This window comes from Cuculus canorus, chromosome 3, assembly GCF_017976375.1.
Source record: "Cuculus canorus isolate bCucCan1 chromosome 3, bCucCan1.pri, whole genome shotgun sequence".
Taxonomy (NCBI): Eukaryota; Metazoa; Chordata; class Aves; order Cuculiformes; family Cuculidae; genus Cuculus; species Cuculus canorus.
The window spans coordinates 82,830,522-82,849,464 of NC_071403.1; the positions used below are offsets into that span (position 1 = coordinate 82,830,522).

Sequence of the window (18,943 nt, forward strand, 5' to 3'; positions counted from 1 at the left end):
ACAACCTCTTCTGCCATTTCAGCTCTATTATTATTCACAGTTGAGCAGATTTGAATAATTCTGAGTTAAATATATATATGCATACACTTTCAAGAGAGAGGTAGGGAAGGATTTGTATGAAAGGTCTCACCTTTTTTTCATTATCAATTGACATCTTCATCTTAGAAAAATAGAAAGGAGTGTTTTCATTCCTGGGTAGATAACATTTCAAAACTTTTGTTGTTATTGTGTGGCTGAGCTAAAGTGGTCTGATGTAAAAATTCAGTGAGTTGTAAGCTATGAATTGCCTATGGGGTCTTAATACAAAAAGCAATTTAATGGGTTTATAATTTCAAGCTAATTGACTTTGAACACTTATGTGCATTTAAGTGCCTGGCATGTTTAGGATTTTACCAGGATCTCTTTCAAAGTAGCAATAGATCTCTCCTTCTGAGAAGGATTATTCCAGGATTATTTGAGAAGATTTCAGAGAGAGGAAAAAACAAAGAAGAAACAAATAAAATTAATTACAGTGATGTTTGAAAGAATTCATGATAATAAAACTGGCCTTTGTGGTCTTCTGCCTAAAATCCTCTGCTTATAACTGTGCAGATTATGGAGTAGATATAAAAAAGCTGTCGTATCAGAATGCTGTTGCAAGTATTTTGCTCTCAGAATAAGTTAGTATGGATGTTCTACATTCATATTGTCACAAAACTCTGTTTTGTTAAGGAAACTTAGTGAAGCTAAAACTCGCTAAATGTAAAACAGTTCTTCTACATTCCCAGAAAAGTAACTAAAGACAGTGCATACAGAGTTTGGAAATTAACTTCAGTGAGAACTACGAAGCCCTGTTCATGCTTTCTCTGAAATAGCATCACACATGCTACTTGAGCAGAAATTCTTGTTTAAGAATAAAGGCATAGGAAACTGACAAAAACAATAGCTGGTCTTCCTAGGTTTGTTTTCCATAAAAGGATTTAAGGCTTTTCACTTCATTTATTAATTCCATGCTCTTTTTAAATTATGATAATAATAAATCATTTTATTAAGATAATTATGTCATTTGAGGTACATTCCTGAGGGTTTTGAGGGACTTTCAATTTCAAAGAGAAATATTTCTCTTTTCTTCAAAACCAAGGTAACTTTTCCCTTAAGAGTAAGATCTTGGTGTTATAAGTGGTAGTTCCATGAAACCATTGGCTTAGTGGTCAGTGGTCAGAAAGCAAATCAAATACTAGAAATTATTAGGAGGTTAACAGAAAGCCAACCATAGAACCTCAGTACGGTACTGCACAAAGTTGTGGTTTGCTGTCACCTTGAGTACTCTCTGCAGTTCTGGTCAAAAACTTTTAACAGAACTGGAAAGTGTCAGAGAAATGCAATAAGAATTATTAAAGGCATCAAACAGCTCTTGGGTGAAACACTATTCGCAGAAATATCTGTCCTTTGACCTTTGACCTGAAAAGAGCCTAAAGGGGGAAATTATAGAAATCTTCAAAATTATGTGGTGTGTAAGACCGGTCAGGGTTGGCTGTTCGTTCTCTCCCACTACAAGATCTACAGAGCATTGTATGAAGTTGATATTAGCTTTCCACATAAATAAAGGAGGCAGGTCTCCACACTGGAGGCCCTAGGAACTGATTGCAAAGAAGGCTGCAGATGATAAAACTTTACACTCCCCTGCCTTCTAGGAGCCATTGGCCACATACAGAGGGAGAGATCATTAATAATTACTAGAAATACCAAAATTATTATCTGATTCAGGATGTTGTTATGCTGAAATTTTAGGCTGGGATACCTGAAAGGAGGTTGTAGCAAGATGGGTGCTGGTCTCTTCTCCCAAGTGATAGGATGAGAGGAAATGGCCTCAAGTTGCAGCAAGGGAGGTTTAGATTGGATATTAAAAAAAAAATTCTTTACCAAAAGAGTGGTCAAGCATCGGAACAGGCTGCCTGGGGAAGTGGTGGAGTCTCCTTCTCTGGAGGTGTTATAGAAATGTGTAGACATGACACTTAGTGACGTGTTTTAGTAGTCATGGTGGAGCTGGGCTAATGGTTGGACTGGATGAAGTTAGAGTAATGAACATTGGGTCTGAGACAATTCTTAAATGTTGAAGGATTTAAGTAACTGGAAACCAGCTAGTCAAGCAACTGAAGTATTCCCAATGTTAGGGTATTTCATATAACATACCCCCCAAAAAAATCTCTATACTATGTTTCATTTATTTTAATCTTTCTCTTGAAAATTTTAAAAAGCTAAGTAGCAATACTAACAAAGAGGAATCTAAATAAATTTGAAACAACAAGTATTCCCTCTATACAGCAAAAAGAATGACAACTTGAATGTGAAGTCTTTTTTTTCCCATGCAAATCAATGTATCTTAATGGCTAGAGTGGAAGTCGGCTACTCCTGAAACAGGCTCACAGGCTTCTTGTCTGACCCCATCCTTCAATTCTTACATTTGTAGTCAGCCTTTTCTAAGCAACATAACTTAACAATATTAAGGGAGAAATATGCAAATTTCACACTATTTCCTCCTTGATAATTGCAGATGGTTATAAAATTTGAAATGTAACATTTTTTTTAAAGATGAGGCAGAATCTCATGTCCTGAACACTCTTAGGTTTAGCACCAGGGCAGTGAAGGGGCTGTCACAGGAGCAGCTAGTAGTTCCAATGCTCTGTTTATCCAACTCACCATTATTCCCTATGGAGATGATGTATGTGAGTAACAAGACCAAAGGTGTCATTAGTGCTACTTAAGCAGCCAAGCCAGATTCCTGTCTTTTGAAATCCTTCTCCTGTGATTATGCCTTAGACCAAAAGACAAGACAGAGCCTGTACAGAACACTTGCAGGGTGATTCGTTCTGGAGGGCATGGTTAGGAGATTACGTTTTAATGCCAATTTGCACTCATTTGTGGGGCTTTTTATTTGTTTGAGGACTTTTCATATTTGTGCTCCAATTTCTAAAAACAGATAAGAAAATGTGTGTCAAAATATAAATTAGAAAAGTGGCTCCATCTCCTTCACTTCCTCCTGTTAGGTTTCAAGGCCTCATATGAACTTCTGGCAGCATGTCAAGAAAGTAAAAATAGTTATTTGGCCGTTCTTTATTTAATTCCACTTCAAAGCTTTAATTAAGGCCAGGGCTCCTTTTAAACTCAGTACTGTACAAACAAAGAAATAAATGGTCCATTTTTCAGTTAGGAGAGAGAGATAAAGAACTGAAGTTCCCATTATTTACAGTTCTCAAGTAGGAGCTTAAGGAGAAATATGGCCACATAAATGGGAATTAGTGTGTGTATATATATTTCATAATCTTGGCTGTTGATAGGGCATGGTATAAATTACGAAAGACTTTATATGAGAAATTTTCCTTATTTGTCCTCTTCTATTAACATCATTTTTCTTTTTATGCCTACCCTCTCATAAATAACTGATCCAATTTATGATCAAAGTGTCAAGTTTGTTCCTGGCATTTCATCACTGCAAAAGTATGTTTGCAAAGTATGATTAAGCTCTGGATGGTCCATATTCTGGCAGGTGGAATTGAAGGTATCAGGAGTAACTAAGGGTTGTGTCATCCGTATAAAACCTAAAATATCTCCATTATCTGTGTACACACAAATATTTAGGCACTTCAAATACTGCCACCTGGGCTTTGGCATGAAGAGGCAGAACTTAAAGCGTAAATTTTAGTCATATGATTTTATAAGGAAAAAAGCAAATAAAACTAAAAGTTTTGTTGAAATAAATCTCTTCTTCTCTGAGAATCAGTAAATTACACTGGTACAATATAACATCTCTGATGCTCACAGCATGTTTGTGTTATGAAAGCCCTATCAGCTGGTAGTAATATCAAGAAAGCTTGAGCATTTCCTTTCTTTCAAATGCTTCCTCAAAATCCACTTCTTTTGGGGCTCTTTTATGCACATGCAGTGTTAAATGAGGCACCTGCATAACATTACTGTGCGCTTCCTTCCTTCTCTCTTACCAATATGTATCATTCTACAAGTTTAGGCCTTGCTTTTGTAGTGGGCTTTGTAGGATGGTGATACCATATGCACCATTCACTCTTGTCGCTTAGTGTAAATAAATAATACATTTTCTGCGTCTTCTGTTTCTTCATTCTTCTAGAAATAACTCATCTGATCTTGCCTTTGTAAAAGTGTCTGTTTGTTTCAGCAATATCATTTTTTCATCTTTGACAATATCTTACCAGAGTTTGTGACCTTAGGGTTCAAATGTGAAGGGAAGTTTAGGTGTTTTTTTCCTCATCTTCCTAAGGATACCTCTGAAAAACTATCACTTTCATAGGGTAATGCTTCTTATTCAGCTTGGTTAGTTGCATCACTGATCCATAGGATTCCCAGTTGCTGCTCATGTGTGGAAGTGGCTTTTAAGAGAATCTATTCCTTTTCTTTCAATGACTTGTTTGTTAACAGTTTACTCCTCCAGCTTTTGATTGACTTGAAGCAAGCAGATATTTTCCTGTCCTCTTTGGTTTTCAGAGTTCCAAACATAAAATTCTGTTAAAAGATGCTCTTGCCAGTGTTGGCAGCTTAACCAGTACATGTCATTGGTGCATAAGATCCTGAAAGAATGTATTGGACAGACTTACCAGTGGTATAATCTACCTTGTCCAAGCTGAAAGTATCAAAGCTGAATAATAAACTGTGTGGATTATGGGAAGTGCATTTTCAATCTTTATCTGTCCAGTAGACTAACAGTAACTTTCAATCCAAGTGCACGGGTAAGCCTATGAAAGCCTCTCAAAGCACAATGTACTTCACGTTCCTTGTTCCCAGGGTGCAGTGACAAGTTAATAGAAGGATTTGGGTCATCATATTTTGAAAATGAGGGGATTTGCTTTGAAAAATGTGGGAATCTGTGGAGATGGCTAACACTGTGAAAATCCACTCTTCAGTTTTTACTTTCCGTAAAACCCATACAATCTTGAAACACAGTAACACCTGCTGTACTGTATAGCATACAATTGTTCAGCAAGAAAGAGTAACTTTCAAAAGAAAGTATTCCATTTTGTCTCTCAAAGATGCACATAGCTTTCTCTTTTCCTTTTTGTCTTAAATCTTTCCCAATCAGATGGTGTACATTACTTACTTGTATCATTTCTCAGGTTGCATCAAGCTGCAGCAGCATAAATTTTAGAACAGGTAGAGTGTGGGGAGAACTTCAGTATGTATGTATAGGACAAGTATAGAAGGTGTCTGTGTATGCAGTGTATTAAAAATATATGTAGTATATCATTTGTAATTCACCAGATCATGATGCTGGTCTGAATTCAGCACAGACATTTTAAGGTCCATGATAACCTCACTTGACACTGTTAAGGTTGTATTTAACAAAGATCAGTGTAATTACTACCTTTATTATGTAGCTTGAGATGTAGCAGCTTGTGCCAGTAGAAGTTCCACATCTGCATCTGTCTGGTAGTGCTGTTTGTGCTTGTTAGGGTAGTTGCAATGACCATTTGGGAACACTAGTGGACGAGCCTCACTCCCTCAAAGCATATCTGACCCCTTATCTCCTCCAGTGAAGAGAAGTGATATAAGTAGTGCAGTTTATATGGTGTCCAAGGGCTGACCTATAATGGATTCATCTTCTGATATGATTAAATAATTGCATAATTTATTACATAAATACTCACTTTAAAACTGGGAAAAAGCAAGCTGACATGCTTTATCAACTCTACACAATGTATGTCACTGTCTTGAACGTCCCACAGTACTGGTGTGTATTGTATTGCTTCTGCAACACCTCATCTACTGTCTACAATATTGCCATTATAATCAAAGTAATTTAAAATAGGGATCATTTTGCAAATGCTTGTCATTCAGGTTTTGGTTTTGCAGAATGTGTTCCAGCTGTTTCCAGTTTGTATTCCAGGATTTGTAGCCAACAGTGATATACAAGATCATCTGCATTCACTGTTAGGATTCAGAATGTCGTATTTTTCTCCATCACAAAATCAATAAAAATAAAAATGTGCTGTTTCTTTCTAGTTCATCTAAAAGATGCTTGAACAGAATAATCTGTATTGAGTCAGGCTTTTCTTGTTTGTAAAAACAGAAACCACACAAACAATCCTAAAAGGCAATTTAACTTCACCCAAGTAGTGTTAGATTTACCTCTGGAAGATCTGGGGACAATTTTCTTGTGCCTTGAGATGCGTGCTTTGCGAAGCACATACTGCTTGTTTCTCATGCTTTCACAAACTTCTTTCTAATTCAAGCTGCGATCGTAGTTTGGCTGGCTTCAAGCTTGCATTTCAGACTTCATCTTCTCTTTGTGTGCTGATAGTCCCCAAGCGACAAAATAACACCTGCAAGGAACACTAGGGCAGCTGACCATGCTGGAAGCCTCAGTTGTCAGTGACCGCTCTAACCAGGTTGAAAACAAAGTGGATTGAAAATGCAAAGAGAATATGTAACCATAGAAATACACCCTGAGACATACTGTGCTTACAGGTTAAGACATAGGTTCTCACAGATGTCTCTAGTGAATAACTCAACTCTGAAACACTATGTGGTTTTGTATTTCACAGAGTTTGGGTACTAGGCGGCAGCTATGTGCAGTCAGCACATATCCTTGCATATGTCGGGGTCTACAAATGCAAAAAGTAGTCATCCTCAAAAAGCTTCATGCAGGGTCAGCTCACATCACAGAACCAAATTTTCTGATTCATTTTACTAAAATTATCAGAGGACAAAGCCATAGACAACCCAGCTCAATGTATATCCAAACAATGATTTCAGAGAAACTCTTGGAGCTCTGCTGAAGTTGACTCAGGTCTAGCAGAACTCAGGAAGGTTGTGTGCAAAATCATGGCACCATTGTTCTTTACTACCCATGTAATCCAGGTTTTTCCAGTAGCCACATTATCCTTGCTCCTTATCTCCTTGGCTGTTGGAGAGCTACTTGCCTGCATGACACTTTTCACATTCTGTTTCCAAGTGCATATCATTCCTACTTTGGATATTTAACGAGAAAAAATAATGAAAAGACTACCTCACTGTAACCAGCTGAGTTAGTGCTGTTGCTGAAACTGTAGTGCTGCCATTTGTGTTTGAATTTTTTTAACGAGCTTTCCTCCATAATGAAGGTAAGATCATCTTCCTGACTCAAGGTTCTTGTCGAGACACTCTAGCTAAGCTTCTGCTTTCCTCCTTTCTTCTGCCCTTTGTTCATCATAATGAACACAGATTTCTTGTTCCTGTGAATTGTAATTCACTTCATCTATATTACTGTGACAACTGTTTGTACAAGTGAGGTGAGAAATTTGCTTCCCTAATTTTTTCTTCTGTTCCCTGCTTACAGCCTTATTCATAGGGGAAATGCTCTGTCAGAATCCACAGGCCACTCTCTTTTCTTCCCCACAGATCAACCTGTAAGAGTTCTTCTGCCTTGGTACCTGAATTGCACAGCCAGGCAACCAAAGACTAGAGAGCTGGCAAGTTGAGATGATTCGTTACTGTTCAAAGTTATTTGTTACCTCAATATCTTAACATCACTCTTTTGTTTGTCGCCTTTTGTACTTTGTCATTCTCCATTGTGAGCAGGGTGGGAAAAGTATTGCCTTTGTCAAATAGTTGGAGCACCTTATTTGTTTGGAGATTCCAGGCACTAATAATGGATAAGGAATGTGCGATGAAGAAGGCTCTCTAGTGTTTCCTTGTCACTAACATTTGACTGCTGAGAGGGAGGAAAGAGGAGACTTATGACATAGTTTTTACCTTGCAAAGCAGAAAAAGATAGAGAACACTTTTGGTTTTCTATCCACATGAAACCATAATTAAGGATTTTGTACATATACATAGGCACCCAACAAAATATGGAAGAAATTGGTTGTCATCCATTTTTGCTTTCACAGCCAGAAAGAACTCAACAGTGCCTAAGATGTTTGTCCCTCATTTCCTATAAAAAGGAAGTATTTTTGTGCTCATTGAAGGGGGAGAGAAAGGCAAAAAATTGCAACAAAAGTTTTTGTTATGGAAAAAGGAACTTTTCCCAAAGCAACCCTTTTGCTACCTTAACAGCAACAGTATTTATTAGCATTCATTACAGCTGGTCTGCATCCTTGCTTTTTCTTGCATTATCCCACAAGCACATGACACAAATGGAAAACCTTCATTAGAACTTAATGTCTTATAGCACACCTCTAGCCTGTTCTTTTGTATGTTTTATGTCCTTAGAATTAATGACTTTCACAGTTTAAAGAGATTTAAGATTCCCTTTACTTATTTCTGCAGGCACTCTAGACAAACATGTAGAACTAGAGAAACTTGTGGCCAAGTTCCTTGGTGTGGAAGATGCTATGGTGTTTGGCATGGGCTTTGCAACTAACTCAATGAATATTCCAGCCCTTGTTGGGAAGGTGAGTACTTCCTTAAGGAATATAGAGCAGCTGTTTATTTATTGTTTTAACAACTGTTGCAGAATTCTGGGCGTGCATTAAGTGGAAAGGCTTGATCAAGTAACAGAGCTTCGTATCAGGAGTGCATGAGTCATAAAACTGATGACCTTGTGACCTTAAAATGCTCCTTCATCATTTTGTCTAGCTCTGGGTGTTGCTATCACACTTAACATCTTGTTAAGGATGAGTGATATGGTTATTTAACCCCTCTTAATGAAGTTACTTCTCCAAAAAAAAGTAAGAAAATGTTGCATCCCTTGTCTCAGATGTTGTGGGAAGAAGTATATGGGCTACTTGCAGACATATTGCCTAGCTGCCTGTGAGGAAAGATGATGATAAGGATATTTTTACAACACTTTCTGAAAAGAGAAAGCACAGTGTTTAGCATTCCTGATGAACAGATCTCCAGCCAGCCCTGCAAAGAGAGCTGGCAGCAAACGCAAGTCTAAAGTTGTGACCACGATAAAAATTGGGTTCTTATTTGGTATTGAAGGGGCTTCGTCTCCAGTTTGGGGTACTTAACACAAAACCGGGAAAATCCATCATACTGTCAATCACAGCTCCTGACATAACAAACAGATACATGGTGCTGTTAGCTGGGAAAGTGGATAGCTCCTCTTTAATCAATGCAAGTGTGAAACAGTATTTCCCTTTTGGTGGAGATGAAATGAACTCACTGCATGGCGTATGAGCAAGATTTTTCTGAAGCGTCAGTGTAGAGATGAAGTCACTTCTTCACTCACTGTTGACGATGAATGCAGCTTTTGCAAGAGATTTCTAAAATACGTGTATACAAGGTTTGGGCAGGGAGAATTGCTTCAGCTGCCCAGAACACAAACTTCAATCTGCAATGGTACTGGAGAAGTTGTCTAGCAGTTTCAAAGAGAACAGATACAGAGAATTGATGAAGGTAAATTTATGAAATTGCAGACTTCCATAACAGCATGTGATACTCGTCCTTTGTGCAACTATAAAATACTTTTCCCTCACTTAGTTGATCTATATGATCTTGGTTGGAATATTTTCAGAGAAGTGACACATATAAATATATTACTATATGTATTACAGAGAATGTAGCTATAATAATTCGGTATATATAAATATTATATAGTATTATAATATATTACAAATATTATGTAATTATACTATGTTGAGGAAATTTACTTCTAAATTTTCTTCCATAAGTAAGCCTAGCAGCTACATTTTCTTGTCAAGATGGTATATTCTTACTCTTAGTTGTCCATATCAGTCTTTAAGCAGATTTGTGTATCTCTCAACCTAAACATAATCTATGTTTCCAAAATATTTATTTACTTAATTTTGTATTGTCCTTTGGGCAATGAAACCACAGCACAAGGTGTGTAACAGAAAGCAGAGCTAAATTAGGATTCCAGCTTGAATTTTAACTGTGAATCCTGGCTCCTGTTCATATAATATAGAAGGTTATTTCTCCTGCATTTCTCTTTTATTTTCTAAAAAGAAAATGAGTTTTCTACTCAGTTTAATTAATGAATAATATACTACAGCTGAACTGTATGTGTATTTACCAGAGAAAGACTGGCTGGTGCCTAGGCTGGACTTATATCTTAATGAAAGGGCGATTTATGAGGCATCGATCAGTCTTCATCTCACTCCTATAGCCCAAAGTGCTAATGTCAGTCCAGGCTCAGTATTGCTCCTCCTTACATTACTGTCATGTAGTCTATATATGGGGTCATGACTGCATTGTCTGTGCAACACAAAATAGACTGTAGACAGGTGGTAGAGGAAGCAATATAACTTGATTTTACTATAAAGCAGTCAATCTCTGCTAGGATTATTCACTACTTTCCAGTTATAGGAAATATTTGGCTCCTTTGCACAACCCGGGAATGCCTGAGAATCTGATCCCATAGTTTCTACCTGCCTTTGCAGTGGTTCTTGGCACCTTCAGAAAAGTGGCAGAAAATCCAGTTTGTATTTAACAATTTCAACATAATTGGTGCAATGCTATATCATAGATATGTATGCTAACGCACACATGCACGCTTCTCAACAGCCTCCCAATTCATGCAGATGCTTATTGTACTCCTTCTCCACAGGGCTGCCTCATTTTAAGTGATGAGTTGAACCACACTTCTCTCATTCTTGGTGCGAGGCTTTCAGGTGCTACTATTAGAACCTTCAAGCATAATAGTGAGTATTGAAGTTGGAAATATTTAGAGACAGACTTGTTCACACTTCAAAGGCAAGAATGCTTCCTTCCAATGCTTGCTTTTCTGTCAGATCCCAGATGATACTTTTGTCCAGGCAGAAGGATTAACGTTCAATATTACAAGTGATTTTTGATGAGGAAAAACTAATAGTGTAATACTATGATTGCTGTTGTGCATTAATTGGGTCATCAGGTTGAACCTTAATTTCAAAATCCAGTGACTCATTGCTGTCTTTTTGACATGCTCAATGACTGTGTGCTGTCATAAAAGTTTTTATTGTTATTGTCCTTATAGCCAAAATAGTACAAAAATACTCATAAAATCCTACTCCATATTTCCCGCCTCTGTTTCTAGCAGGTTCAGTGCAACCAGAGTAACATCAACGTGACATTGCCTTGAAACAGTTACCTTGAGTTCCCAGAGGGCTATGCCAAAGATGCAGATAATACCAAGAGCATCATCACAAACATTCTTGGAAATTTATTTTTACTATATAAAACATCCATTAAATTTGCAATCGTGTATTATCTTTTAAAATACTCATGCTTATTAACTTTTATTTGTTTAATGCCTCTGGGGTTGCTATCAGAGACATTGTGATTTGGTTTGATGAGAACAGCTTGTTGTTTTCCCTTATTCCCAACGACAATTTCCCCTTCCATACCCATTGGTGTCACCAGGCAGTGACTGCAACAGAGGTTAAGATGCTAGAGAAGTGGTGAGGAATGAGAAAAGAGGTCTGATCACCTTTGTCAATAGCTAATATAGTCCCTTCTCTTTATTATGTGTTGTGTTCAGCCCAGTGGTGAGCAAAAATGAGTTATGCATATGCTGTAAAAGTCCTAAGGATTTGTTGGAATGAAATGCGCTATAATTATAATATAAGGTGTTGTTGTAATTAATACCTATTCATAATCTGGGCAAGAAGCAATTTCTGAAAGTCATTTGTGAATTGAAGTTCATCTGAAACTGGATGCTTTTATACATGTAATTATTCATAGATTAGCCTGTAGCACAGCCCAACTTGGTACACTTCCACGAATCTGCATATAGTTGCTATGCTGGTCTTTTCTCAACTCTGCCTTAGTTTGTTTGGTGTCTTAATCCATTCAAAAGGGTTTGCATCACATCTTGCAGGATGACCTCTCACTGCCCAGAGCCAAGTACCCTCAGTTTCTCCTAAGCTGTGTGCAGCCCAGTTGGCTTGCGGCACTTCTCACAGTATTTCAAAGAACATTCTAGTCTGAGGGGAATGTGTTACTCCCAACTGCTAGGAAAACAGTGAAGGCATCACTTCGGAGCTGTCATTCTTGCTTTAAGGAATTTTGTCTCTAACCATCCCCCAATGTCTCATTCTGCTCTCAAGAATCATAGAATTGTAGCTGATACCTAACCAACCTCTGCTTGTGCTTATGATAAATCAAAGCTTATGTTCTTTCGTGAATAATATATTGACCTAAAAATCATAGTCACTTTCCAAAAAGCACTAATCCAGTGTTGGAAAATGTAGACAGTTCCTTTAAGAGTCTCAGCAAACATCAACAGAAACCCACCCTGTTTGCTTTCGAAAAACTCATTGCTTCCTAAACTAGAGATCTGATTTATCAGTCAGTCTTGTACGCCATCTCTGAGACATCACCTTAGCTCACTTTCAAAATACAACTGTGAACACTTACGTAAATACTGTTTGGAATTTGACTGTCAGTTGTTGTCATCACAATTTTGTAGGCCTTGAATCTTAACCTAACTTGTGTTTAGAGAGCACTTTATTCGAAGAAACTTCATGCATTCATGCTCTCCCTCTCAGCTACTGTGAGTCTCTCAGTATGTCAGTTCCATGTTTAGAAAGTTCTTTCTTTAAGAATTTCCTTAATCACACCCATAAGTTACCCATCACCAACAGCTTTTAAAATCACATGTGCAGAAACGTATGTATATGTCTTTTGCTTTGGAGAAAATAGGATGTGTACTGGGGGCAGATAGCGGTGAAAAGTATAATCCAGCAGGACTGCCTTTGTGGGATACATAGTTTCACCCAAAAATAAGTAGACAGCCTTGTTCTCTGTGCATCTGTCTGGGAATAGTGTAATAAGCATCAGTACAGCAAATTCATTAAGGACACACATAACCAAAACTCACAGCTTGTTCTGGGAGGGCTCTTTTCAGTTAGACAGGTGCTTGTTTGTTTTGTTAGATTAGAGCAGTGTTGCTTTTGCTCCCAGATTATCCTTTTTGTTAATGAGTGGATATATAGCATACACACACATGCATGCACATGCATGTCGAAATTTTCAGGTTTGTTAGTGCTGTCATTGTCATGTTTATGAATAGAGGAGCTGAGACATTATCCATGTCATACTGCTTGATGCAAAAGAAAGGTTCCTCATGGTGTATTGACCCTGTGAACGAATGGAAAACCTTGCACCTTGAGTTAGCACTTGAAGATCTTTAATAAGCATTAGTTTCAGTAACACGTAGTATTGTGTTTTGTCTTCCCTTTTAAAATCATCCACTCTATTCTCATCAAAAGATGTGATTACATCCTGCCTCTTCTTTCCAAGAACAGGGGATTGATGTACATCTTTTCATATAGGAAAATCAATGACTTTTATAGAGCTCAGTCCCTGGCCATCAACCAGAGGATGTTACTGTGTCAAAGCTTGGCTAGCACCCTTTGATGAGCAATTGGAACAATACTTCAGCAAGACACAGAAAGAAAGAATAAATCTGAGTCCTATCCCAAAGAGGATTAGGGCTTAATGTGCATTTCATTCTGACTTGTATGCACAGAGTCCTGTGCTGGCATGAGTTGGTTCATCTCCTTTGGAGCTTTGCCAAGTTACACACACATACTCTTTAATTGCCCTACACTAAAAACAAAAGAAGAGATGCTAGGCGATACCACCACTAGTGCCTGAGACGTGCTTTCTGTGCAGCAGAATCAAAATAAATGCAAATTAGGCAGCAAATTTTGCAGTTACCTTTTTTGCTATTAGAATGCAGCTTGAGAAAGCAGGATTCTTTCCATGCTCCTTGTTACTTACCTCAGCCTCTTTTCAAATGCTGCGTAATACCCTTGATAAAACTGCCTAGAACGTGTTTACTTTGGCTCAGACTTCCTTGTTTGCACATGTGTAGAAGAGGCACTGTGAGAAGGGTGAGGTGTGAATGTTTGCTGCAGTCAATATAAATGGTTATCAAAACGAGGAGGAATAATTATGTAACAGTGAACTGAAACAATGGTATGTTTTCTGAACCAGCTGCTTCCTGGACATTATACAAAAAGCATGCACAAGTGTGTAGTAGTAACCTATCTTTCTGACAAGCCTGACATTGTAAATCTCTCTCCTCTGCCTTTTTATTCCCTGTTATGGACAAAGTAATTTTAAAAGAAAAATTATAGGAAACTTTGTTCTATGATAAATATACTTCATAGGAAAGATCTAAAAATCTGCGATTTAAAATTTGCTAATGAAGCATCTTTCAAAGGCTGTGCTGTAGTTCATTAATCTGTAATACTGGATCAGTTTGTCACTACACAAAAGTAAATAATTATGCTTATTTCATTAGCAAGCCAAGAAGTAATCTCTATCTATTACCTTAATTAAGTATAATATAATTCTAATTCTTACAGAAGTTAATGACATTCTATTTCAATAAGTGCATAGCTATCCTAGGCATTACACTTTTCACAAAAAAAATGGAATAATTTTTCTAGAACAGGTGAAATTGTTAGACATCTATGCTTCTCCTAAGTAAAATCTAGATGTTTCTCCTTTTTGACAAAAGCGTTACACAATTATATGAGAAGGTTTTCAGGCCTTAAGGTGGAAAATAGAACAAAAAATATGCTATAGATCTGGAAGTCCATTTTTTTGGACATAAAAATGTGCACTGCATCCTGCCTTCCAGTGAACAATCCCTTCCTTGTTAACAGACAGGAATTTACAGGCCTGGGCTGAGAGAAATGCACAGGTACACATCTACTGATCATCTATGTGAGAGAAATTTAGAAAAATATTCCATTTGAGCCCTATAAATAAAAACTACCAAAGAGGGCATTCCCTTTCTGTGGGGTCTCATTAGCACTATTGCTGATCTTCACCCTGCCAAGGACACCCTAGTATGCCGTAGGGTATTTGGCCTTTAAGGCACTTTTCTGTTCCAGAGGCTCATGTGGTTTTGTGGGTGCAAGGAGGAAAACTCAGCTTCCTGGAGCACCTGCTCTGAAGAATGGGTGTAGGGAGACCTTTTTAAATTTCTTTTTTTTATCCTAGGATTTGAGTAGTCTGAAGGTTATGTAGTGGTATTTTTAGTGGGTTAAAATCATTCTGACTTGCCGATAAAGCATGTGCTTTTTGTCCCCTCTGCTGTGGTCTGGCCACCAACCAAGTTATCATTTCACAGGCAGTGATTTGTTTAGGAACATAGAAAAGAGCTGCATTTCTATGTTTGAAATGCAGCCAACCACACAGTCCAACAACTAGTTTGTAGTGGGAGGAAGGTGGGAGATTAAAACACCTCCTTGCCTGTGTGACAGTAGTAGCTCGGTCTTGATCAGTTTTGTGCCGGAAGGTGTCTGATATTACCCTTACCAAACCTGGTCTCCAGGGAGCCTCTCTCACTCTCCCCAAGTGGCCTGCAGTGGAGTCCTTCAGCTATATGGAGGGTACATTTTACATGTTTTTATTTCCTGGCCCAGGGAGAGGCTGACTTATCACCTACTCTTTTTTACTTCTAAGACAAACTTCTATTAATATCATATATTTTAACACACTTTTTCAGAACCTCTGACCTTTATCTTGGTTATATATTAGCCAAAAACTTAAAAGCTACTGAGTGCCAGTCTGTTTAACCCTTCCAATTAAGCTTGAAAAGAAAAAGCAAATAAGTAACCATTAATCAAGTTGTGATTTTATCAAGGGTGTTCTATCACAGCAATCTGGCTCTTATATCAGTATCAAGAGTAGCACTTTCGGGTCTTATGTTGGTAGTTGGTGAGAGCCTTTGTTCATTCAGTGGACAAATGAGTGTATTACTGACTAACTACATCCAAGCAAATTCTGTTCATATCAACCTGTATAAGAAGATGCTTCACAGGTCTTAGGATTTCTTTATTCTTTCTAGTTGTGCTGCATTTTTCCTATATAGCATCAAGCAACTCAATTGCAGTCGCATTTTGAAGTTTAGACTTGCAATTGCATGAGCAGTCTGTGGGAATGTTGTGACTACACACAGGAAACAGGCCACACAGAAGAAAAATTTCCAGTTTGCTTCATTGCAAGGGCACTTCAACCTGCAATCAAAACAAGTGATACTACGAGGAGGGTAGCCAGTTTCAGGGCAGAGCCAAGCACCTTGGTTACATGAAAATCTGGCCTCTAATGGGGTGCTTGAACCCACAGCTGAAATGGAGATCACAGCAGTACATTCCTAGCTCCTCCTTACACACCTTTTCAGAGTGTTGTGAAAGCAGCAAGGGATTTCCTGGGGTTCTCACAAATCAGGTGACTGATGATAGAATTTGTGTCACGCAAGTGTGAGCTGTTCAACTTTTTATACAAAATATAATTTCCTGCTTGGACAACAGTTGTGAATTTATGTTAATCCAGCTCTGGTATTTCTCATTCTATTTAGTCAAATTAATGATTTGAAGTTCAGATACGTGTGCCACGAGGACACTTAAAGGTAAACACAGCTACCTGGAGGAGTTGTAGTTAACACTGACAGAACTTTTGGCAGTAGAGATCCCTCATCTTTCAGTGCAAATATATTCTCCAGCAAAAAAAAAAAAATGGAAAGAAGAGAAAAAAGAGGTGGAAAACTATAAGTGCATGCCTTTAAGATAGAAAGCAAATAAAACAGAGGAGAAACAAAAGAGATAAATTAACAAGTAAATATTGGCAAGAAATCTTTTTGGTTGCAAAACCCAAAGAGTTTACAGTGGCTTAATACAAGATATTATCTTTTTTCTTTTTCCAAAGGTGTACGTGGCCCTTGAATTTAAGGAGGGAGGGCAGTGTTATAGCTGTTTCAGAGCAGGATAAAAGGTGCATTACCAACTAAGGTTTTATTCTCCTTGAAGCCTCTGGCTGCTATCAGAGGCAAGATTATTGCACTAGATAGGTGGACCACAGCCTAATCCAGTTCGGCGTGTATTTCCCGGTGACACACACAGACGCTGCCACAGGGAGGAGACTGGTATAGCTTGCTTCTAGCATGCTGTGTCTGCATTTGCCTTCTCTGATTTGAGAAAGCCAAGTCTGACTTGCCAAGGGTGGACAGGAAGCTTTCTTGAGCCATTGCTATTTACTTTCACAGCGATATATATTCATTGAGGGCCAGAGAGAGGTGTCTCGGACTGTTACGGTGGCTGTAGTAATCACTACGCCCACTGATCCATTCCAAACAATGATATTTAAAGCTGTGATTTCAGGGAAATTACTCTAAAGACTCTTCTGCTCTTCAGAGCTGTGCCAGCAGTCCGGAACTTTCCAAGGATTAGTTTTTACTAGGATGAAAACCACCTTCTACAATTCTGTAGCTATTGTTTAGATCAACAGAACCCTGGTGGTGTTTTCCATTTGTTGCTTTAGGGATCTGCAAGGAGGGACAGTGTTGAAGTTAGCCACTAGAGTCACCCACCAAAGGACAGTGACCAGAAAATGTCCCAGTGGGTGGAGAGCAAGAGAGGAGGAGGTGAATGCTGGAGATGTGGTTGTATGGGAGGCTGAGAAGCCGCAGGTAGCCACAGAGTCTGTGTGAACTTGTATGAGAGTGCAAAATGGGAGAAACTGAAAATAAGAGTGGCAAGTGCACAACAAAGGAAAGAAGAATGTGATGAGTAGTAGTCGCCTGTTTATTTTAGTTAAAAAGAATTCAGCTGACATCACACAGGAGGTTTCCAGCCCACACAGAGTAATGGTGATGACATCCCCAGCACTGCAATGTAAGGATGAGGGGTGGAGACGCTATGTCTCCCTGAAAGGAGGCACTGAGTGCTCCTGGGAGAGGGCAGGGGCCCCTCTGGGAGCCTGGAGTCCCATCTGCACTGGAGGCAGTGTGACACACAGCTGCCTGCCCATGTCTAGGCTCACTTAGAAAGACAGTTTTTGTTGATGGTATTTCTGTTGAAGTAACTCTAATGGATCCTAAACAAGGATTATGCAGGTCTATATTAAATTCTAAAAAAAAATGTAGGAGATCCACTGTCCTCACTTAGGAAACTTTATCCTCTACATCTAGACAATGTGTCATAGGAAGGTGGAAACTGAGACAAGGATAGATTTGTCTGTGCTTTGGCTAATTAATCAAGTGAAATACTTAACACCGCCTGCTGGGCTGGTGAACGGTCATTAGGCATTACCACTGAAAAGCCTGGGCTGGTGACGGTCAAACAAGGAAGGACAGTTATTTTACCTGTAACAGGTTATTCAAGCTGGATTCGTGCAACTCAGCACCTAAATTTCCCAGTGTTTCACAGTCTAACTGTATTTAATGGGCAAATGTTTTGATATCCAGAAGCCACCTAGGATTGCACTGTTGTTTTCCTGGCATTCATTAAATCTCACTTTCTGAAAAGTCTAAATACAACACAGAGAAAGCACTACATCTTCTTTTTGAATAACAGAAGCAGCCTTTTGGAGCAGGAAGATTAAAGGTAAAATATTTTCTCTTCCTCCCAATTTTGCCTTTACACATAAGGCACTACAAGCACAGAGTAAAAAGGTCAGTAGAATTAATTTGTCCCTAAACAAATTATATGTTGACTGTTACAGGCCTAAGAAAGGGTCACAAATGCATATTTTTCAGAATGAGACATCAAAAATAAAGGAGATGGCCCTGATCCTTCAAAGAGACATGGCCTTAGCCTTTACTCCTGCAGCACTATGTCATGTGTAAAGTCAGGCAAGCTCATCCCTCAGAGAGGTTCTTCCTTTCTGCAGTCTCACGTTCCGTGCTAGTTTGGACAGATAAGCTATTCACATCTATGTATTTTTTAAATTTAAGAGAATTATATACATTTAACTTCTTTCTACTCTCTTCTGTTTCCTTTCTGTCTTTTCATGTGGGTGTATGTTAGAACAACTGAATTTTGAAGCCATGCTTTTATATCAGAAGGCTGGGCAAACTGTCTTCCCTGGAGTCTAGAACTGATCTGGACTGACATGTAGACAAATACTGGATTGAAAGACTCTGTGTGATTCAGAGAAGGGTTTCAAAGGTCCCAGAAGTGTTTAGATGCCAATGTTATCACTAGAGAATTGATTCATTGGAGAAAAGAAGGCACTCAGATTTTACTCTGAGTGACTGAGTGAGCTTTCTGTCATC

General features: G+C 38.4%; 1 protein-coding gene across 2 annotated transcripts in view; it reads left to right on the forward strand.

Moving 5' to 3' along the window:
* The window catches only part of SPTLC3 (serine palmitoyltransferase long chain base subunit 3), a 76,594-nt gene that overhangs the window by 27,416 nt on the left and 30,235 nt on the right, over window positions 1-18,943 (forward strand). For both annotated transcript variants that reach the window (XM_054063597.1, XM_054063596.1), the window contains exons 5-6: window positions 8,254-8,378; window positions 10,499-10,592. In XM_054063597.1, the coding sequence (XP_053919572.1) occupies window positions 8,254-8,378; window positions 10,499-10,592 (219 nt within the window). The remainder of the gene's footprint in view (window positions 1-8,253; window positions 8,379-10,498; window positions 10,593-18,943) is intronic.